At 37.6% G+C, this 24,050-nt stretch overlaps 1 protein-coding gene across 2 annotated transcripts in view; it reads left to right on the forward strand.

Moving 5' to 3' along the window:
- LOC118170725 (serine/threonine-protein kinase TNNI3K) overlaps positions 1 to 24,050 on the forward strand; it is a 66,038-nt gene that overhangs the window by 23,701 nt on the left and 18,287 nt on the right. For both annotated transcript variants that reach the window (XM_035333220.1, XM_035333221.1), the window contains 10 exons: positions 1,547 to 1,633; positions 2,537 to 2,593; positions 3,583 to 3,675; positions 3,766 to 3,823; positions 3,934 to 4,128; positions 4,484 to 4,588; positions 19,551 to 19,603; positions 21,026 to 21,078; positions 22,289 to 22,421; positions 23,160 to 23,269. In XM_035333220.1, the coding sequence (XP_035189111.1) occupies positions 1,547 to 1,633; positions 2,537 to 2,593; positions 3,583 to 3,675; positions 3,766 to 3,823; positions 3,934 to 4,128; positions 4,484 to 4,588; positions 19,551 to 19,603; positions 21,026 to 21,078; positions 22,289 to 22,421; positions 23,160 to 23,269 (944 nt within the window). The remainder of the gene's footprint in view (positions 1 to 1,546; positions 1,634 to 2,536; positions 2,594 to 3,582; positions 3,676 to 3,765; positions 3,824 to 3,933; positions 4,129 to 4,483; positions 4,589 to 19,550; positions 19,604 to 21,025; positions 21,079 to 22,288; positions 22,422 to 23,159; positions 23,270 to 24,050) is intronic.

The following is a 24,050-nucleotide window of genomic DNA, read 5'->3' on the forward strand; positions in this document are numbered from 1 at the left end:
TTCTAGTTCATGGCATGAAGGGTTATAAAAAAAAAGCTCTTATTTTCATCTTCTCAGATATTGTGTTGAACACGAGTTTATTTCAACAGGAAGTCCAAGACAGAAGTATTTATGTGCTGCTAAAACAGGAAACAGAGCCTGTTCAGAAAGGCTGCTGGGGCATACATGAAGAGCTTTAATTTTATTAATGAAGGAGGCATTAAAAGGATCAATACATCAGAGTTAGCAATCTTCAGTTCTTGCAAATATGGATCAAAGCAGAGCATTTTTCATGGTTCCTGTTACATTGTTCCTATGTGAGCTGCACAGTGTGTTGGGTTTATGTGGCAAAGGATGGGTAGCAGGATGATCTGCAAGAGTGGCCTTTGTGAGAAGACACCAGGAGCTGCTCAATGTCAGGAAAGAGCCAGGTCTAGCCAGCTCCAAAAGGGACCCACTGCTGGCAAGAGCTGAGCCAATAAGCAATGCTGGTTGTGCCTCTGGGAGAGCAAAATAAAGAAAAGGTAAAACCTGCTGCACAACAGCAGTGAGAGAGGAGCAAGAAAAACATGAGAGAAACAATCCCACAAACACCAAGGTCAGTGAAGAAGGAGGGAAAGAGCTGCTCCAGGGACCAGAGCAGAGGATCCTTTGCAGCCCATGGTGTCCCATGGCAGAGCAGATCTCCACGCTGCAGCCAGTGGAGGAGCCCCTGGTGGAGCAGGTGGATGTGGCCTGGAGGAGGCTGAAAGGGCTCACTTACCTTTTCTGCTTTGTCACTGAGCGGGCAAGAAACTGCTCCAATTAAATGGAGCTGTGAGAGCTATTGAAATTAAAGATAGCATTTGGTACATGATCAAAGCATCATGACCTTATTGCAAAAGCATGAGGTCTTTTTCTTCTTGCGTGCTCTCATATTTGTAAGCAGCAATCAGGAACATTTCCTACTGGCTTGTGTATATGAATAAGCAATGCTGAGCCAAGCCCTTTACAATGAGCACAAAACAACAACTCCAAAATGATGTTTTTTTCTGTATGTTTTCTAGGGAATGGGGAAAAATAGAAGTTAAATTTGGAGGACTCTGGGACATTCCCCCATCCCCCAAACCATTGCAGTACTATTTATTATGAGAATTATTGTAATGGAGAAAAACAGTAGACTGTAAGGGCCTTTCAAAAACCTGACATTGGCAAAATATTCTGTATGAAAAATACTGTAGAAAAGTAAATAAATAGTTAAATAAGTAAGTAAATAGAGAGCTTTGAAAGGCTTAGAAAGGATTTTTGAGCATTACCAAGCAGAATTTTGTACAACAGATATCTGAGAGACTGAGCATATTGTGAGCACATAGACCTCTGGTTCTTTGCAAAAAGAATGACAAGTATATCAACTGTCTACAGCAATATAATGTAAACATTTTGTTCAGTTTAGGACACCATAACTGAAATATTTTCAGGAGACATTTTAGAGAGACATTTTTTTTTCTTTTAATCCCCTGATTTTATATAAATTGATTTTTAAAGTGACGAGTTTACCTACAAATCCTTACATTCCCTCTTTCTTTAGGTCATGATGCCATTGTGACCCTTCTGAAGCATTATAAACGACCTCAAGATGAATCACCATGTAATGAATATTCACAGCCTGGGGGAGGTATGGTCTGAAAAATCACTTTAATTACTAATCGAATGGTCTGATCGAAAGACCAGTGCGAGTCTCTGGGAGTGTTCCACCAGTGTGAAAGAGCATTGGATCTATTCTATGTGGCACAAAGAAAACTAGTGTCATGAGAATCCCCACTTAATCCCCACCTTCATGTAAATTTTTAGACGACCAAGTTTATTCATGCATTGGAAATCCATTTGGCATTAAAACATCCAGAGGGACTTTTAATGTTGGCTGTTAAAAAGAATTCAGCTCCCATTTAAGTAGAAAAATGAGGTGAAATTTTTAGTACACAAAGCTGAGGTCTTTTGAAACATCTACTTAGTGAGCTGAACAGACCAATTTACTGGCAGCCCAATTGTCAGAATTTGTTAACATGATCTGAATACCTTTACAAAATCTATCTGATATAACAGGCTACAATGGCCCTTCTGAACATTAGTGAAATTCAATATTGTTCTACAGAGTTTAGTGAAGCTATAAACAACCCCAAACAGCCCCTTGATCATTTTTGTGGCCTTTCTTTGGATGCATTCTAATACTTCCATGTCCTCCTTGTGCTGGAGGCACAAGAGCAGAATAGAGGGGGAGAATCACCTCCCTCACCCTGCTGGCCATGCTTCTTCTGATGCAGCCCAGGATACAGTTGGCCTTCTGGGCTGCAAGGACACATTGCCAGCTCATGTCAAGCTTCTCTTTGACCAATGCAGCAATATAACATGCCACAATCTTTTCTTTTTGAATACTTGTATGTATGTTCATCCTGATGTTGGTTTTGTTGTTCTTGTTGTTCTTTAAGCAATCATTGCCTTGTTAATTTATCTGTATAGTTATCAGTATGCTTATACTATCTTTGAATTCCATAAAACTCATTCTGTTCTTTTATTTCAGATGGCTCCTATGTGTCAGTTCCATCCCCTCTAGGAAAAATTAAAAGCATGACTAAAGGTATTCTCAATGGCAAGGGAAAACTCAGAGTTTTATACTCTTCTACCCAAGGTGTTTTCAGCCTAAATGTACGACACAAGATTCATTATTCCTGGATTTCTTTTCATTCAGAAATGTAGTGTTGTGCATAAGCAGTAGCTATATCTCCCTAGCATAATTTCAGGAAACAATTATCTTGAAATTTTTCTTCTTGGTGTCTGCAGAGGTGCTCAACAGCACGGTAATTCCTCTACACATCTTATTTCATTTTCTTTAAAATTGATATTTTGTTGGTTTTTAGGATAAAGCGTTGTGAATTAGTACTTACGAAATACACACACATTCATGAATAAATTGCATTATTCTGAAACACTTATACATTAAACATTCAGATGAATATCTGTACTTTAAAATATTTCACTTTTGGTGGTCCCTTCAATTTTCTATTTCAAGTGGTCAGTCTGGGTTTAATCAAATCCTTATATCGTTCGTTTACATAGCAGCATTAAAGTGTTCGATTGAGAAATATTCTGATGAACTTTATAGTAATAAGCCTAATAGATTAACAAGAGATAGATGTTTGTTAACTAAATTAAGTTGCAAAATTCAGATTCTGTGTGTCACTGAAGAGTAGATCAGATGTGGAATAACATGCACTGCATTAGTACTAAGCATTAGCAATGCAGAAAAAAAAAAAAAAAAAAAAAAAAAAGGAACTAATTGTCCATATAAAAGATTGTATGCAATCATTACCTGAATATTCTTATGGGACAGTGTTCACCAGTGATAAGATTTAAACCCAAGAACGCCCAACGCATCTGTAATGTTCCAATTGTTTGTTTGTTATTGGGGTTTATTTGAAAGAAAAATGAATAGGATTACCAGGCAACCACTGTACAGGAGGAAAATCATTTTTTACTTTTTAATGGTTTTGTGAAGTTAAATGCTTATATTCTGTACTTCTGTGTGACCCTGCATTTTACCAATAAGATAACTGTTTTCTTTTGCAGAAAAGGCAGATGTTCTTCTCCTCCGTGCTGGTTTACCATCACACTTCCATCTTCAGCTCTCTGAAATAGAGTTCCATGAGATTATTGGCTCAGGTACCAGAAATAAAAATGCCTCAATTTTAAATGTCTGATGTTCATAAGAAATATCTTATCATCACACTTATTTATTTTAAATTATTTTAGGGTCTTTTGGAAAAGTATATAAGGGACGATGCAGAAATAAAATTGTAGCAATTAAACGGTAAGCTTGCCAGCCTTTTCCATTCCACTTGGTTGATGACTTAGTTTGAAGTATGTTTGTAATGATTTTATTATGTTTTTGTCTTAATTTTGTCTCGTGTAAATTCTAAGCTACCGAGCCAATACCTACTGCTCCAAATCTGATGTGGACATGTTTTGCCGTGAAGTTTCCATTCTCTGTCGACTGAATCATCCATGTGTCATCCAGTTTGTTGGAGCTTGTTTAGATGACCCAAGTCAGTTTGCAATAGTCACTCAGTATATTTCTGGAGGATCACTTTTCTCCCTGCTTCATGAACAGAAGAGGTATTACACTTGGTCTTTGCTAGGGCTTGTGGTACAGAATTTGAAAGACAAGTATATTTGTACTGATGTGAATGCTAATCATTTCACTATAAAACAATAGTAAAGGAACACAATAGAAAAAAAAAATGGCTTTGATTCCGATTATTGGGTGCACAAGGAAAATTAATAACTAATCAAAAAAAATGTAGTCATTTTGTTATAGTCTATATATTTACATTACACAGATTATATAATATTATTTTGTATTTAAAACAACATTAAAGGTTCCAGGATTTACAGATAAGAATGATTTACATATTATTTTTGTCTGTTTATTAACTTTGAGTAATGCTCTTTATTTTCTTTCAATATATAGAACTCTCGATCTGCAGTCTAAATTAATCATTGCTGTAGATGTAGCTAAAGGTATGGAGTACCTCCACAATCTCACACAACCAATCATACATCGTGATTTGAACAGGTAAGTGTCTTTCTTTATTCTAAAATTCAGGGAATATGTAGCTTCAAAGCAACAGCAATGATCTACAGTCTCACCTGTGCTTGCAGACTCTTGTAATTGTGTGGGATCTCATTAAAACTGGTGGAGCTTGGAGGAGGGTCTGTAGTAGTCAATTTCATGCTAAAAATAACTTTATTGACAGACTTATCTGAAATTTCAAACTATTTACATGCTATTTGTATATATTAATCATTCAGGATTGCCTTTTTACAATTTATGCAATGTGGTATATCCTCCCAGTGTATATTTGGAATCCAAGGAATTATATGATTCATTTCACCAATTGCCCCTCTAATAATTGGGGACCTAATTTAAAATAGTCACTAGTCCCCTTAAGATCAGTAACAAAAATACTTCCTGACTTGCAGAAGGCAATCCCTCCCATTCATCTTAGGAGCCTGTCTTGAAATGGGATGAGCCTAGGCTTGTTCCAGGAGGGAGTAGCCAGCTAGTTTAGATTAACTGCCAAATGCTTATACTCACACTGTTGCATTAGGTAGTCTACATTATAGTCAGTCTAGACTGACGAGGGAGTCTGGCTGAGACAGTTATATAACTAATTACAATTATCAAATGATTTGGCTGCAAAGTTTTGCAGGAAACAAATCTGACCAGTTAAGGAGGAATTCAGGTTTCAGAGAAATCTTACAAGGGATAGAACAAAGTGTATTCGTGACTACATTTGTAAATAATGCCTATCTAAAGCACAAGCTGTCTGTCAGTGCAGTGCTGATCCAGATGAAAATCCTCCATCATTGTTTTACCAGCTGAGCAATATTTGGTCGTTCTGCAGTGTAATCTGGCACTCAGAAACTTCTCAGATCATGCCTTCACCTTCAGAGCAAAGACAGGCAGTAAGTGGACAGGCTGTCCACTCTGCCACATTTATATCTGCCCTGACAGTAGCATGCTGAGAGAATCCAAAAAATAAAAATAATAATTAAAAAAAAAAAAATGTTAAGCCCAAGTATGTACCCTTCCTGCACCTGTTAGCTGTTCTTAACCAGGTAGTGCTTTTACTAAAGGAAAAGTTGCACCTCTTGATCTTCTTAACAGCTTCAACTATCTTCTCCACAGTTGGCAGATTACCATCTACTCTCTTATTTCTTGTTGTGTTACCAGTACCTTATATCATTGTTTTCTAGTTTTCAGGGGTATGTCCTGAATTATGTCAGCTTTTGATAAAGTCAACTAATGTTTTGTTAGTTTCTGTCTCCCAGTCTTGCTGCTTCTCCTCAATATAGAGAATGCTCAGTCCTGACGGTTTGGCATTTTGGAGAGTATCTTTGTTATAACAGAGATGATGAAATGCTGGACACAATTCACTTGTTTCTGTCTTGTTGTTTGGATTTCCCATTAAGGCATATACTTTCTTCTACTGTTTTGGAAAGATGGATGCAAACACTTTTTAAATCTGTTTGGTTATTTAGGTGTTGTTGTTTTTAATTTTCCACTTGAGAATTCTCAATTTATAGCATAGCACAGTGCTTTCAAACAGTCATTTTCTTTCATTACTTGATTTCCCTCCCATTGTTTGTCTTTTTTTTTTTATATTTACTTTAAATATTTCCCTATAATTACCAGTTTATATCACTGTTTATTGGTTTATTTTATACATTTTTTACAGTTAAAAACATCTATGATTGGATCGTTTGTAAGAGCTAAGATCTAGTGCAGGTCTGTGCACTCATTCATTTATCTTTGCTGATACCTGAGTTCTCAGAAAGTCTCTTCTTGCTTTCCTAGCTATGAAAATAGTATAATGATGTGCATATTATAGTGAAGGGTGGTGAAATTCCTAACTGTATTGAATGGTGAGATTTTTACATAAAAATACCTCCTTTTGCTAATGACAAAACATGCTTCTTAGTTCTGCTAATCTAATAAAAAAGTATTCTGACTGGGAATTTTGGGGCTTTGCCCTCCCATGGGATATCTGCACAATTGTCTGAACAACTTCCTGCCTTTTAATTGTCATCATTTTCTTTTACAAGGCATCTCATCTGAGTCCTCAGTATTAAGAGGAGTTTTCAGTTCTTCAGTTTGGGCCCAGGTCAGGAATGCTAACAGCTTCTAACTATGCACCATTTGGCAAATGGATCCTAGCCCATCTTGTACGACAAAGTCCAAACTAGGGGGAAAGAGAAACTGCTGATATTATAAACTTTCTGTTGAGTGAGGAAGAGCTTGGCCCTGGACAGATGTTATCTACATTAAAATATTTTTCTCAAAAAAAAAAATATATATATATATAGCTGTTTATAACATCAAGGTGGCTCCACCAGTCCAGACTTTTGAGAAAGTTAAAGAAAAAAGCTGGTTTAGGCCTTAACGAGTGTCCAATTTTTAAAGTGAAAGGTGTATTCACTAGAAGTTGCTGTACACAAAGCAACCTGGATATCAACCTGCAAAAATGAACAGCTAGAAGAATGGCTTCTTACTAGCTTATTTTTATTTTTCCTTTATGTACCTATAAAATACCATATACCTAGATGCTCCACTGCATAGCATCGATGTCCTCCTCCTAACACTCAAGATTCCTTCTTGTCATGCCACTGTCTCTGACTTTACACATCTTCCACTTTCTTACTGTGTCTCCTTCATATAACCTCATACTTTCATAGATTACTTTCAGGCCATCAAAATTTGGAGCTCAGAGTGAGAGTGTGAGATGCTTTCTTCTGGAGCTGGGCTTCTTGTCTCTATCATGGCACAAGCCAAAATCCCCACATCTGAATGCTACAGTCTAAGTAACTCTCTCAGGATTGCAAAAGATCGAAACCTTGCGGTTCAGCATTATGCCTTGTCACCACTGTCTGTTAGAAAACTGCTTCTGCACAAAAGGATTTTTAAATAATGTTTTCCACACACACACACAAGTGTCTCACTAGAGAGCCCAAAAGTGTATCATTGCCTAACAGAACTTATTCCAGATCACATTTGTAAGGGTCAAAAGATAAATTGCTATAAGGACATCAGTGTAGCTGATGTACAGTGCTCAGAGTAGCTTAACTTTTGAAACTTTTTAGTGTAAGAGCAGAAGTCATGTTTTCAGCATGAGTCCTAGTCAGCCCACAGACACAATTACTAGATGAAAATCTTTATAATAACTGAACCGAAAGACCAAGAATGAAATTCTGACCCTTTCGTGTTAAGTTTTGCCAGTGGCTTCTCAGAAGCCATGTATTTTTTTTTTACCTTTTATTTTCATATAGCTTGTAATGCTCTATGTGAGTCCTGAAATCTAATGCAATGCACATAATGCATTAAATGAATCTGCAACATGGCTTGATGGAACAGAGAAGAAAACGAATCTTTCATGTTTCTACCCTGGAAAAGGGGTTATCCTTCTGCCGTTTTAAGAATAATTGGGAGTTTTATTTTGCTTTCCAGTTCTGGAAAAGAAGTTCTGACAGCTATCAGAAATGGTGGCATCTATCAGCTTATTACTACTTAAATCAAGTTTTATAGCGGTGAGGGATTGTAGTCACAATGATTATAGCACTTTAAGAATAATAATAATAATAATAAAAGACTATTTTAGTATCCGTTTAATTTAAGCCGTAACAGCTGGACATGGTTGGACCAAGCCTTTGAGCAACTAACCTTCATTTGATGGCTGTAACTATCTGTAAAAGTTTCTGAGAGCTGGCTTAGTGAGAAAGATGAAAGAGAGGATGGAAGCCTGGTGGTAATGGAGATGGTGTCTGCAACTCCTCTTTGTTATAAAATCCCCTTAAAACCTTAAAATAGCAGTTGCCTTTCATTAAACCTACAGTGTATTAAAGGTATAAGGATCTTTTCATGGCCCTGTTCTTTGGGAAAGGAACATGCACTGAATATTCTTTCTCTGTCTCTTGCCCTTAGAAAGAGAAATTGTATCTGCCAGGCTCGCAGAACTACTTGCTTTTGTAAAAGCCAGGGTGATTACGCACTTTGATTCTTTCATCAATTTTTTTTCCTCTGCTTCATGAAGAGAATGATGCTTGGTCTCACCATTTCAAACTGCGTGTGGCCTTAACAGAAGACAATTAATTGTGATTCTCCTGAACTCATTATTAACCTTCTGTCAGCTCAGATCAAATTTATTTTTCTGCATTTCTCAAAACAGAGACTTAAGAGTTCCTTTTGCATCATCTGTGGTTTTCAAATTTCCAAGTGCCATTGAGGTAACAATAGTGTTTGTGAGCCGAATCTTCTAAACCTTATTTCTGTGGGTTATATGTTTCTACCTTAGAAAATTTGGTAAGTACAGTGTTCACTGGAGGTAATGGCCTGACAAAGTCCTGCTGGAGACTACTGCCTGCTTTCAGGTATGTTCATACACTCAGCACCAAGATGGGCATTTCAGCATTGTTTTGTCAGAAGCACTTATGTATGCCATGTAAAGACAGGGTGAGAGGGTCTGTTTATTGATTTATTGGCTTCTCCACAAAAACTGTCAAACCAGGTCTTGACTGAGCTTATTGTCAGGCTGGGTTTATTCAAAGCCTATACAGTCCTTGAAAAGATTGAAGTTGGAGCTAGGGCTCAATACATTTTCTTCACATCAAGAAATTGTGATAATATTTGTTGCTACTGACAGAAACAAACAAAGAAAAATAATCAAAGTTTCAGTATTATTAATTTTTAGTACCTGTTCTTCACAAATTTGCCTTCCATTTGCTATTTTACATGCATACTACAAAGTCTCTCCCAGGAACTGGGTTCCATAAAGCTTTTCCAGTTTTTGAAAGAAAAGCTTATATCTCCAGACATCCTTCTAGCATGATGATGAATTTTGATTCACTGTTGCTGTTCTGTGAAATGGATTCACAATAAATGGATTCCATTGAGCCCTTTTAGAGAAGCCAAAAATAAGTGTTAGCTTTCCCATATATCCTAAACTGTAACCATGTTCATCATTGAGTATATGGTCACTTCTTTTTGTACTGACTGAGTCCACCTGTCTCTGTTGTTTTGTTGGTTTTTTGAAAACACACATTCAGAAAGGCACAGGTCCCACCAACAGTGGTATGCCCCAGCCTCCATTGTCTGAGGAAATCACTTCCCAGGCTGTCTCCAGTCCACAGAGAAGGCCTGCCTTTGTCCATGCACACTGTCAGTGCCAGCCTAGCACCCTGGTCAGACTATGTGGGTGTCTTTTCCCCAGTGCTTGAAGAGCCCTGGGTCTCGCTGCCTGGTGAAGGAAGTGTTAGGGACATTGTGAGGAGTGTTAGGGACAGAGCAGGGGAGGGCACAGCTGAGAAAAGCATGTCTTGTCGGTACCTTCGGCTCCAGGTCCCCGTTCAGTGACCTGATTTTGCGACACCAGGCTTCTTCAGTACTCTGTTGGTCCGCGTGCCACCAGTTTCCCTAGTTCACCCTTCTCACAAGCTGCATCTGGCCACGTGCCCAGGAAAGTTGTTGCTGCCATATGTTGCATCAAGAAAAGAGGGAGCACGCCAGCTTCAGGACAGTGTGACTGAGAGTCCTGTGCTGGGCATTATTCATGTTAGGACGTCTTTGTTGGAACATTTCCTTTTAAAATACCCGATAAAGCACCTGCACATTTGCAATAAACCATAGGCTGTTCTGGCCAGCTACCTACCTTTTACTCCATCTCCCTACAAAGAAAAGCGGTATGCAACTACCTGTTAAAATCCAGCTTTGGTGACAGCCACGTGTTTACCTTGAATAAAACTTAGTGAAGCACCAGAAAAATAGGAAAGAATACAAAGGAGCCATCCCATTCTCTCCAGTCACACTGAGAAGCAGCCTTTGCTGTGGCTGGCGTACGATCCTTGTGATCAGATGGGAGAATGGGCAGGAGGGAAAGGGGGAAAGGGAAGGTCAGGAGACAGTGTACTTAGTGGAGGAAAATAGAATCCAGTTATGGGTTTTAGGAAAGCAAAGACCTGCTTTGGAAGTGTTTTAGACATGCCTGCCTGCAGATGTAGACAGGCGTGACTTTGCCTCTGCTTTGAGCTTGCTGGAAGTGAAGAATGCCTGCAGTGCTGTATGTGCTAAGCAGTTTGCTGACAGGGCAGAGTGCATTGAAAGCAGCATTGTACCAATGCACACACAGACCCAGAGCTACCCAGTCTCCCACAGGGAAAATAATGCCCGTCTGTGTTCACTCGGACAGGTGCTGCACCAGAGGCCCCCCTTCATGGGCCCTCTTGCATGACCCCTGCCAGATCATTTGTAATTTGGTAACATTGTCTGTCTTGAGCCCTGAAAGCAACCGAGAAATCTTTTTTCGGTTCAAACCTTATTTCAGCATTTTGAAATTGCATTTATATCTATGCTGCACCAATCTTATGGGGTTTGTATTTCTAAAAATGGAAGAGATAGCAGGGAATCATAGTAAAGATTTTAAATCTATATTTCCACATATTCACTTTTGAAAAAAAAGCAGTGTACTTTTGAGAGGTGTTGGAAACCTTAGTTCACAGGTGTACGTGAGAACTTGGAGTACGTGGTGAACTCCTGTACGTGAATCAAATGATAGTTATTGGCTCATATGATTTATTTAGCCAGCTTTCTCTGCTACATACATTATGGCAACATGTGACTCAGAAACATTTTTAAGGGTATAGAAGGGCAGCACAGAAATGCTTTAACTGTTTTGAAAGCCAGACTTTCTCATGTGAAGACTGTTCTGCACACGCATATTTCCTTTTTGGGGAAAGAAAAAAAAAAAAAAAAAAGAAGTCAATATTACAAGAAAAGTAATTTGGACACTGATGAAATCAATATGTACTACAGCTCACATCAGAAGTTTGTATAGAGTAATATCCTCTGAAATCAATGCCCATTGCAGGATACAACCATTTATAACTTCACACAGATGTTGCAATGATCCACTGTGAGGTTAAGAATAAAGGATCTCAAAAGCTGAAAAAAAAAAAAAATATATATATATATATATATATATTCAAAATAGCCTGCTTCCACACATACAGGAGTGAAAGAACATCATTTTTCTCAGCTGGGAGGTACTTTCATCGTGCTCTGTAAATAATAAGACCAAAAAGAATCATTTAGTCATCACTCAGTTTAGGACTGAGAGATACTATGTGAGTCAACAAACCCAGTCCTCTGCTGTCACAACCAACCACTTCATAGTCTGATATCCACAATGTAGGCTGTAAGTTTGGTCGACTAATGCATGTATTTCACTTGGAATGCCATTATGTATTCAAGACTTCAAGGAACAAATAATAGGTTAATCTTTTCATAGTTTATCTGCACATAAAAGTTGGAATTGCCCTACATCTATCAACATCTCTCAACTGGCCTCTTCATATTCTCTTGGATTATCATAAAACTTTTATTCTCTTAATATTAAGTAGGTGCCTTCCAAAAAGGCTATTGAGTGTTGTCCCTTTAGAAAATCTTTGCATTTTCCTCCTAGCTCACCTTAGGTTTTCAGCCACTAATACTAAATCTTAATCCTAAACCCTAATTCCAATTTCGTAGAATCATAGAATCATAGAATATCCTGAGTTGGAAGGGACCCTTAAGGATCATCAAGTCCAACTCTTGACACCGCACAGGTCTACCCAAAAGTTCAGACCATGTGACTAAGTGCACAGTCCAATCTCCTCTTAAATTCAGACAGGCTCGGTGCAGTGACAACTTCCCTGGGGAGCCAATTTGAAGTTGCATGGTGCTAGGAGTATGTTTATGAGGTTCCTAACTTCAAAGTGACTGCAATTTCATTGTATTAAATAAATATTACATGTTTGTGTTCAGCTTTCCAAATCATAATAAACTCCATCAAATGTTGTGGACTTGAGTCACACCAGGAGTTTTCCCACGTGAAGGTCCTGTACTCCAGGTAGATGGCAATATGAAAATACTGAAATTCTAAGCATGCATATTTTATTATCCCAAAACCATAGTTTTCTTAGTATATCTGAAACAGTAGTGCATAAATTGTGATGAGATCCTGTTATTCTGAAGGCATCCTCTCAGTTCTGAGAGAGACCTGCTTGCGATCACTGGCCTGGCATTTTCAGCCTGCAAAACCAAGAGAGAGAAACTAGTTCTTTGTTGTCAGCTACATTCTGGAAAAGTGCTCAAATATGCTACACATCTATGAAAATAGGAGTATTTCTCCAGCCAGTTCTGAGCATGAGTAGCTAAAATGTATACAGGGAAGGAACACTTCTGTTTTGACAACCATATGCTGTCAAAGGTAAGTAAGCAATGTAGTAAATGACACAACATTTTGTATATTCAATATATTATGAAGAAGAATAAAATAAATGCATCTGAAAGGCATTTATAGATTCACAGAAGCCCATAATTCTATAAACATGTATATAGGTGTTTATTTAGTGCTTGGGGACTGAATGAATTCTCCTAACAAATCCCTTTCTAGTTTGTTAGCTTGTTGCATGAAGAGGTGCTTGATGCTGAGAGATAAAAGAAAGACTTTCTTCTTTATAAGAAAGAATTTCTTCTTTTTATCTACTCTAAACCTACCCTCTTTTAGTTTAAAGCCTTTACCCCTTGTCCTATCCGTACACTCCCTGACAAAGAGTCCCTCCCCAGCTTTCCTGTAGCCCCCTTTAGGTACTGGAAGCCCACTATAAGGTCTCCCTGGAGCCTTCTCCAAGCTGAACAACCCCAGCTCTCTCAGCCTGTTCTTGTAGGAGAGGTGCCCCAGCCCCTTGATCATTTTTGTGGCCTTTCTTTGGACGCGTTCTAATACTTCCACGTCCTCCTTGTGCTGGAGGCCCCAGAGCTGAACACAGCGCCCTAGATGGAGAGCTACTCACAAGAGAATAGAGGGGGAGAATCACCTCCCTCACCCTGCTGGCCATGCTTCTTCTGATGCAGCCCAGAATACAGTTGGCTTTCTGGGTTGCAAGTGCAAACTTCAAATTCCACAGTTCAGACAAAAGCCATGAAATGGGGGCCAGTATTAGGAGAAAAATAGATTTTCAAGATTTATGTTTGAAGGTTCACTAAGCTATATCTACAGTGTCACACTGCTATTAAAACTAATAGTCTCTTCTAAAAGACCAAGGACTATGTCTGTCTTTGGGAGATGTAACCAAGAGTGTCAAAGAATTTGATCTGAGTTAATACTCGTTGCCATTCTCTTGGGATTAAAAGACTGAGAGAAGGGAAAGAGATCTCTTCTTTTTTTGTCTTCCATTTTCCCTTTTGGGGCTATTAAGGATTGGATACAAGAAATAAAACAAAACTTTATATATATATATATATGTTTATATATATATATATACACCTGATAAAGGCTGTTATTCTTTAGTGGTTTAGTTCCACAATATATTGACAAGCTCAAGCAACTATCCTAAATTGTAATGCTATGTAAGATAACAGAGTCGGCAAAAAGATAATAGTACTTATTCCAACATTGCCCAAATTTTGTTCTTTTTCTCTATACAGCACTTGTTAGTATTGGCAAAACAAATGTCATGTAAATTATCTCTCCAGAATGAACATGTGCATTTAAGCTAAAATAGGTGTTACCAAAGGGTATAATTGATCCTTATCACAGAGATCCACAGTATAAGAAAATTCAGAGGTAATGTCACATACGTACAAATTGTGCATTGCATCTCCCTCTAGTGACCAGCCTGCATAAAAACCTAGATCAGGATTGTGGAAACTTTCCATCTGAACTATTTTCTACCAAAGAAGCTGGGGAGGGGGGTGTTGGTTTCTTTGTTTGTTTTCTGAAAGAAGTTACCTGAAGCTTCCAAACAACATTATGTACAAGTTATTAAGTGCTACATCAAGCTGTTTTGCCAGAGAATCAGACTCTGGCAAACAAACCCCTGTAGGCTCATTTGGGAAAGTAGTGAATGGACTGCAATTCTTCTGTTAGGTTTGAGCTCAAAAATAAGCAGAAATGCAGAAACACCGCCAAGAACTGGACTGCCGTGCTGCTAACCTTCAAAAGGCAAAATGCTCTATAAGCTAATAGACATGCAGCTGGAACAAGATGCAACGGTATGCAAAGACAAGTTCCTCACTTCCTCATTAGAGGACTGGTTTCTCAACTGGGGCAAGACCATAGAGAAGAAAGCAGGCAGAGCAGTGGCAGTACATTACTGCTTTTTGGAGCAAAGAGTAGATACTGCAAGGATTATCAGTAAAAATACTTCCACAGCTAAAAAGTAAAAAAAAAAAAAGAAAAACCAGAACTCCCAATTTGGCCAGTCATTTTAGAGTTCTTTTTCCACAAAATACTTATAGCCTAATGTTTCAGAAAATTAATGCTTAGCAAATTTTGTTGTTTCACTAATAAGTGACACAGAAAGCAGTTAGGAATAATGATATATGATGCCCCTTCTGGGCTCTGTTCCAGAGGTGAGAGGAGATTGTTGCAGGCCTAGCCAGATTCCCTAGACTTCTTTGCTCAAACAAGAGCAACACACATTAAAAGTTATGTTTAATTTGTTATAAACACAGTGAAAGTTTTGTTTGATTTGTTATAAATCAATGTGTGCTTTAATCAATGGCTATTTGTCAACTCTTAAACTGGGATGTACAGTGGAAACAAGAGGTTACAGGTATTTGGATTCTTTGTAATACCCTTTTAGCAACTGTTAAGGAATGCTGTATCTCACAGCAAGAGTTTTACCATATGATTTTTGATGGAAGTAAGTTCAAGCGGCCCTGTAGTTCTAAACCTTTTCCTTTACAACATTAAAGAAACATGAACAAAGGCCTGGAAATCATTTCCTTCAGTATCTGTAGTGTGGTGGTAGCTTCAGGGAGAATACAGTGCCTTCTTTAAGGGTTAGACATCATCATGATCAAATGAAAAGATAATGAAATTCTGAGAGAACAGAGACTTCAGCAGTTCCTGGACAGGAAGAAAAACAGTGTCCCCAATGTGTGTGGTAGACGGTCTATATGGGCATCTTTACAAACACTGCAACCTGAATGCAGTCTGCAGAGTCTCAGAAGCACTGCTTTTAAATGTGGATAATTCCACATTCCATGAAATGAGGTTCTATGATTCTATGAAATTCAGCCCAGCTTTAATTTTCTTCCTTTAATGGAACTGAAGTTTGTCCTAAAACTTACAAATACCCTACCAAAAAAAAATAATATAGTGATGTGTCTGTTTACAAGTGGCATTCCTTCCCACCCCTCTAGCTTACTGAACATTCTTCACTTAATTACTTTAATTGGGGAAAAAGAAATCACTCAAACCAGCAGCTGCAATGTTGACCTTGTTTTCAAACCCTAACCTAACAGATGAGACAGGTAAGTAATACGCTGAAACTGCTACTAAATTATTACTGCTAAGTAATATATACATAATAAATCTAAATAGACTAAATGATGAAAACCCAGATCTTAGATTCTCAATCTACTCTGCATCTTCAGAAGTCAAAAGTTTCTACATTTCCTATTTTTATCATCTAGGGTTGTTTTTTTTTTGGTTTTTGGTTTTTGTCTCAAAATGAGAACTCTTCCAAGAGTAATGCTTTTTTTTTGTTTTTTTTTGGTTTTTTTTTGGTCTCTTATTTAAATCTATCAAGGTATAATATAATAAATAATTATAATAAATATATATATATAAATATATAATAAAAATATTATATTATAAGGTATAATATAATAAATGTTCTTTTGGTTCTAATTTAATTGGAACATCTTTCTTCTCACAGCATCAGTGTTAGAATTACACTATTTTGCTTTGATTCCATTTGCAGCTCTCCTGCCTGACTGCTCATAAGATGACACTTGTATAAAATGATTAAGAAATATTTATAGCCTTGTGTAGAAATCTTTTTGTAGCTGTTTTTTTTTTTTTTTCATACTTGTAAGTTTATTTTTGGAAATCTTCTAATTGATAGGATGGATACATATGTAGGGTTACATTTCCTTCCAGATATCCATCACTGTCTTTGAACAAATAATATGTAAATAAAGCTGAATTTTCTTCACATTACCCTCCACCACACAAATCTCCTAATTCAACTCTTCAGTTCTAGTAGTTTTAGGATAAATCCAATAGGCTTAACTCTAAGCTTCCAAATAGATCTCTGCCAACAGTCAAAGTTCTCGTTATCCAATCCTTTACATTCACTGAGGCTTGCAGTTGCTATGGTTTCAAAGATTTCACTAAAACTAAAACACTTTATGGGCCAGCACAACTAATTATCTTAGATAAATAATTTATTTGATCTCAGGTGCCCTGACAGACAAGTCATACAAGTGCTGACCAAACAGGAGTTTTCCTGCATTTATTTCCTCCTCTCTAACTCCAGAAACTGGGGCAAAGATGAAGTTTTATATTGAGATAAATACCTAATATATATGCCTAACATATAAACATCATATTTTCCCGGGATTTCTTGCTGTCCTCAATTCATTTAGCAGAAGTGTACATTAGCTTCTCCTAGGCTACACCTGAAATCCTGGGCATTTTCCACCGTGCAGTCAGCTCTAATTGTAGTACATGGAGATGAGGTGAACAGATGCAGGGAACAAGCTGAAGTCAACAGTGCAGTCCTCACACATAACTCCAGAATTTTCAGTAAGTGTTAGGCTTAATGCACAAGTGCTACACAGTATTTCTGTCCATGAAATTCTGCTTGGTCAAACCACAGCTGTGGCCACAGTTCTAAGCAGCATGTGCTCCATGGGACACCAGACATTGCCTCAAATCCTTCCTTGCTACCATTCTCAGATGCAACCACCACTCTCCAGGCATGCTAAATTCATTGCATAGACCAGTTTGTCTAGGGAGCTTTGTAAGGACATGCCAACAAGCAGTTCCACTATCACAATCAAAATGCACTACAATTTTTGCAAATGTAATTTTTTTTATGATAAATATAAATTGTAATTTCTGTGTGTGTGATCCTGGCTAGCCTGTACTTCCAAATATTCCAGTGATAGCTGTACATGATGAAATACATGTATTACAGTGATAGCTGTACATGATGAAATACAAGGACAATACATTGGTAATACACCAGTGTGATGCCAGAGCAGACATCTTACAAAGAGAGTATTTTCCTTTGATCCTAAAGACCCTGATTGTTATGTCCTGGGTTTCCCCCGGAAGGGGGGAAAAACATATTTCAATCTTTTTTAGTGCTCTCTGCTAACCTGAAATTAATCTTTAAGTAAAAAGAAGCCATGGCAGATCAACCAGTCTTACCTCTTTTGCTATCTAATCTGCTGTCATGATGATAGCTACACACAGACCACATACAATGAGCATACAACGTCCACTTTTCGCTGGGCATTGGCTTGAACTTTCAGATTTTCCAAGCTGACATTCATAAATACAGCATAAGTACTGATAATTGAGATCCACTGGCTGAGTTATTGTTCGAAAAATTACCCGGTGGTTGGGTGTTTTGTTAGAGCTGTAAGACAGGCCTCGTACATCAAGTGAAATTTCATTTGTAAAGTAATAGAAAAATTGTTATTCTTCCATGTTTTGATTTACTCTCTCTGAAGATGAAATGACTGTTATTAACAACAGACTTCAAGAACTTAGTGTAACTGTTTATTCCTGCTGAAACTAATCTGTTTCCACTGTAGTTCAGGGAAAAATTGTTATTAATTCTTTCTAGACATCAGATCTTTCTCATAAGGCCTATGTGCCTGATAACATTTTCAAATCTTAAATTTCTTTGTAAATCTCGTCACAGGGAATTTAGGCTCCTCTCTTTAACTCATCTTTCTCTTGGTATTTTAATCTTTGCTGTGGCATTGCCACTCTGTCACTCAGGCGTTCCTAGAGCCTGAGGATGGCCCTGATAGGCTGGGCTTACAGGAACAGACACCAGACCAACAGCTTTAAAGATAAACAGTTTGTAAATAATAGTACAGTAATAAATGCAAGTAGTACAGTAATCTGGGGTGAAACAATGACAAGTCCAGTAATTCAATAGTGGCTAAACTTTTACCCAGGCATGCAAAGATGGGTGTAACCATGGTTATCGGGCATGCCAGCAGCAAGGCGACTCTGCTTTCTGCAGGAGGTTAAACTAGACATCTCTAGTGGTCCCCTCCAGCCTTAGCTGGACTGGTTCTATTTTTTGTTTGTTTGTTTATGTATTGGTCAACAGGCCATATATTGTATGTTTGCTAAATTTCTGATCTGGAACATGAACGGAGGGCAGGACTGAAATCTTACCTCCAGTGATATCAAGAGACCAATTTCCATTAGTATTATCAGGGACAAGTTTTCATCCTAGGCACTGAGAAAAGCTACAGGATGGATAAACAAATGGAGATATTTTAAGAAATGCAGTACCTTTGTCTCATGAAAGCATCATTTGTATTAGAAAGTATGGTTATTAAACTGAATAGGACTCCCTATTGTGTCCTTTTTTTTTTCTTTTCTTTTCCTTTTTTTTTTTTTTTTCCCCAGATTAATGGAGTTCTTCTGGCTTCTAGTGATCCATTCTATATGGGACTCTTCAAATCTATTCCTGCCCTTCTACACATTGACATAAATTAGGAAATGACACTATGAATTTAAAGTTAGGGAAAGCATAAATTACAGTTAGGGTAAAGCCATAAAAGACAAAAGAATCAGTCCACATAATTTTAGTTAAAATATCACTGTTTTTATATTCAAATCTCTTTTTCACTCCATCACTGTGATCAAGTATGTATATTTAATAAAGCTATTATAATTGATCTATAATTGATTACAGAAAATGTTTTGTTCTAGTACTGATTAGAAATTGATATTTCATTAATGAAGTTATTGGGTTTGCCTTCTCAGAGTTCATGTGTATTTTATAAAAATAAATAGGAGAGACAGCTGACGTGGTTTATCTATCGATATTTATTTTATTAAGTAAGTGACTTAAAGTCATCAAGATTTTAGCTATGAATCAAAAACTGTAAAATTTTCAGCATCTGTAAGACACTATTAAACAATTATCTATAATAAATATATATTTTTTTTTTCCAGTCATAATATTCTTCTGTATGAGGATGGACATGCAGTTGTTGCTGATTTTGGAGGTAAAGATTTCTTATGAAAAATCTATAACTTAAAATTCTGTAAAACTAAATATGTGCTGACTAAGGAAATGTTGAGGAAGTTTCTTCATTTTGTTATTATGAAGTTCTTCATTTTGTTATTATGAAAGGAGAAAAAAGGACCCTTTTAAGGATGAGAATGCCCCCTATTTTGTGTCTCAGCCAAGTTAGCAGTTGCAGGGGACTACTCCACTGTATATGTGAGAAGAAAACCCAGATGACAGTGAGATGGGTGCATGTCAGTTCGAACAAGTTTTAGCAGTGGGTTAGAGGAAGCTAAGTGAATGCCTCTAGTAGAGGATGTGTCCTCCTCTTTCAAGACAAGTGCTCAGGATCTGAGGACAGTTTTGTGTATAGGTCTGTTGCTGTTAGCCAAACTCCAGGGCAATAGGTCAGGTTTCTTTCATTTTACTCAAAATAGCAGAATATAGTTCTTTATTTCAGTTATGGACTTGGCATTTTCTATTCAAAATTAAACTAAGCTATATTTTATGAATCTGTATGTTGTGCATTGTCTTGGTGTTTATCAGTCAAGCTGTACAAGAATGTGTTCTTGTTGGTGCAAGAATGGAGTTTGGGGAGCTAGTTTTTACCTAGCTCCTGAAGAACTACTTCACCTAAGACATGGCCATTGTTACTGCGCAATATCACCACAGATGTGATCACTAGAGATGTATGGATATCAGCTTAACACAGGAGTGTGGTGTTAGCATGATACTATCTGTGAGGGACGCAGTGCTGACCCAGACTTGCTGTTGTCAAGCTTGCTGGAGCAAAGAGATAGCACAAGGCTTGGACCACATGGGAATGCCTCCTTGTCTGGGCTGTTGCTGAAAATACTCCTGTTCATATAGATGAAGGCATAAGTGTATTTTTCTGATCTGTCAAAGGCATCTGAAGTCCTGCTTGGGAACTTATTTATGTATCACAAAATAGAGTACACACTACCTTCACTGTATTAATGCAAGATCTTGTCACTTCTAGATGTGCTGCTTTTCTGACATTAAATAAGACTGACAAGCTTCTTTGAGACTGAATGTCAGTGCAATGCTCAGTTACTGTTTGCTGTAAATCTCGATACACTGATATTGACCAGTACAAATAAATGTGAGGTTCCAAATTCTGAGCTGGATCCTCAGTTGCTGTAAACTACTATTAATGTCAACAAAGCTATGTAGATTTATACCAGTGCTGAATTTGACAGGCAGGTTTGAGACACATCATTGTTTCTATGCACCCTTGATGAATATAGGCCATCACAATTTGCCTGGATTTTGCCTGGATTTTCAAAACCCCAGTGCTATTAAAAATACTTTTTACCAAGACTTTATTATTATTTATAATAAGGCTGGTATCTATAGTGGCTTGACAGTAAAACTTTTTTTTTTTTTTCCTGTGTTTCAGAATCAAGATTTTTGCAATCCCTGGATGAAGACAACATGACAAAACAACCTGGGGTTTGTTTCTTGTTTTGTTCCACATAATTTGTGTAAAACATACAGGCAAGCTCAGTTAGGAAAAAATTATATTAGAAATGTCATTTTTTTGATGGATTAGATGAAATGTTATAGTGTTATATCTCTTCTTATATTTTTTCATTTAGGCCTCTTTACTAGCAGAGATTAGTGCATACAATATATATTTTCTTAATATGCAACCGAAAATAATTTTATAAGGCTCTTCCTTGGGCTCTCTTGCCCCCCAAATCCTTAGTAAAGCATATTTTTTTCTGTCTACCCTTCCCCACTCATATACACACATTGGTGGCAGGTGGTCCCTATTTCTAATGAGGAGTTAGTTATTTGACACTTACTTTCTTACAGAATTCTTTTCTCCATTTCAGGCATATTGTTAAGAGAGAGCTTTTATAAGACAGCTCTGTCTTTACAGGTTTTAGTCCAAGTGCATTCTGTGTATCCCACTGTGGTCATGAGGCTTTCCATCATCATAATGACTAGTAGTGGAATGCTAAGTCTAGGGTTCAGCAGTCATCTTTTCAACCAGTTGCTATGTGCAGTCAGTGTGGAGTACCTACTGCTGCTGTAGGCCTTGGCCCTGTCAGGCTTTGATGATCAGGGTTTGATGATGTCTTGCTGAGAAGGGCCACTTTGTAAAGAGAGGAAAGGTTAGTTAGTGAGGTGCCAACAATTGGCAAAGAGACCCTGCACTCATCACTCCAGTGAAAGGGTGATTGATTGCTTGTGAAGCAGCCTCAGAATTGTGCTTCTGCAGAGAGCAGTAAGATCCCAGAGAGGGCACTAACCCAACACACTGGCCATCAGTTTTTCCCTTTGCCAGCTGGAGTAGTATTTAACTGGTATTAGATGGCAAGATCAGACCTTATACTATGGTCTTCAGACTATGTAAGGTTAAGTGTTTTGTTTTTACTCCAGCAGTAATCTCTTCCTTAAAGCTTGATCACTGTCTCTATAGGGTTGAAGCATTTACCATACTAATGCTGTTATGTATCATGTGCAATAATTTACTGCCTGAATTTTGCATGCTATAGTGAAAACTTTTCCTGGCAAACTTACCAGTTGTTTTATTGAGCAATGGAGGCAAGGAAATAACAAAAGCAAAGAAAGATAACAATACAACTGGAGGAAAAGAGACATGCGTGAGGAAGTAAACTCTCTTCATGTATACTTGATTTTTCCTCATATGCAGAACCTACGCTGGATGGCCCCTGAAGTGTTCACTCAGTGTACAAGATACACCATAAAAGCTGATGTTTTCAGCTATGCTTTGTGTCTCTGGGAGCTGCTAACAGGTGAAATTCCATTTGCTCACCTAAAACCAGGTAAGATGCTCAGTGAATTAATGTTTAAAGATCCAGTTACACTGTAAGATATTGACATTTTACTAAAAAATATTGTTAAGTGCTGAAGCTCAGTGAAAGGCATAGAACTACCCCACTATAATGCCATATACTACTTATTTTTATAATTCTATATTAGAGGATTTTGACCTCCCTTTCCAGTTTATCCTCCTATGGCATGGGGTCAATCTGTGACCATGCTGTTATGCAGCTCCCTACATACAGGAAGAAACCTGGAAGAACCCCACCGATGTATTTTACTCCAGCTACTGAAAAACTTGTGGAAATTGGGGGATTTTTTGTTTGTTTTAAGTGGTTTGAATTAATTTTAGTAATGGAATGTAATAGAACTACTAACCACAGGTTATTTTAAGACATCTGAGTTATCAATTTATCTGCAACTGGATTATACGTTATCCTGTCTTAATAATTAAGAGAATAATTTATTAAAAAAAAAAAAAAAAAAAGTTAATTCATTTTTTTTAGGGCTGAACCTGAACTAGATTGTCTTTCCATTCAGGGCCATGGATGGTCTTAACTATCTTTAAAAATGGTATGTATTTGAAAGCCTCTTTAAGCCACAAGTTTTTATCCACAGGTGTGGTGGCTATGGACTTCTGTACCTGGGGTGTATGGCAGTAGCAGATAGTCTATGTCTTCCCTAGGAACACCTGTAACATCTGGATGCTCACATGTCTCTGTTGGGCTGTTCCCTTGCAGCAGCGGCGGCAGCAGACATGGCATACCACCACATTCGCCCGCCCATCGGGTACTCCATCCCCAAGCCCATCTCTGCCCTACTGATGAGAGGCTGGAACGCCTGCCCTGAGGTGAGTGCCACACAGCTGGAGAGGCAGCAGGACAAGAGGTATGGACACTTAGGCCAGCCATTTGTCTGATTTCACAGGGCTTCCCCAAAAGCACCAGTTACCATGAGAAGTGCCACTGCACGTAGCTCTGGGACAGATAATGGTGAAATGCTGAGAAATACAGAAATACAGAATAGTTGGTGAATTGAGGAGGAAAGCAAATGATTATTCAGATGTTCAATGAAATTTTGAGTAATTACATTAAAGAACTTTGATTGTGACTTATACTGAATGGAAAAGTATTTTCTGCTCTCAGACTTCTGTAGACGTTTTCTGAATTACTGACTTTTCTCCACATCAAAAGTGAAATTTAGTATTTTCCATCAAGTAAACATTAGTAAGTCAAGAACAGTGATGTTTTAAGCACTGCAACTTGTACATTAAAGAGAACAGATGAGAGTTCCAGCATTGTAAATGTGAATTTTTACATTAAATTAAATTGATGCTGTATATTTCAGGTCGCAAGCATCAATTGCTGTTCTGGTCAGTTAACATTTCCTGTTTTATCTTTTTCTTGCTTGTATTCTGTGTTGTACTGCTTGGCTCTGACAGAACCAGATGTTTGCTGTCTGATTCTTACCATTACCGAGACCACTATTCAATTAATTGAGCTGAATTACCTTTCTTTTTTTTTCTGATTATTTAATCAAATACTTCTGTATGGTTTTTTTACTTGCTGAAATTTCCCACCACAATAATGCTAATAAGTTTCAGGAAGGCTGGGAAAGTTTGTCTGTAGTTT

Source organism: Oxyura jamaicensis, chromosome 8 (genome assembly GCF_011077185.1).
Source record: "Oxyura jamaicensis isolate SHBP4307 breed ruddy duck chromosome 8, BPBGC_Ojam_1.0, whole genome shotgun sequence".
Classification (NCBI taxonomy): Eukaryota; Metazoa; Chordata; class Aves; order Anseriformes; family Anatidae; genus Oxyura; species Oxyura jamaicensis.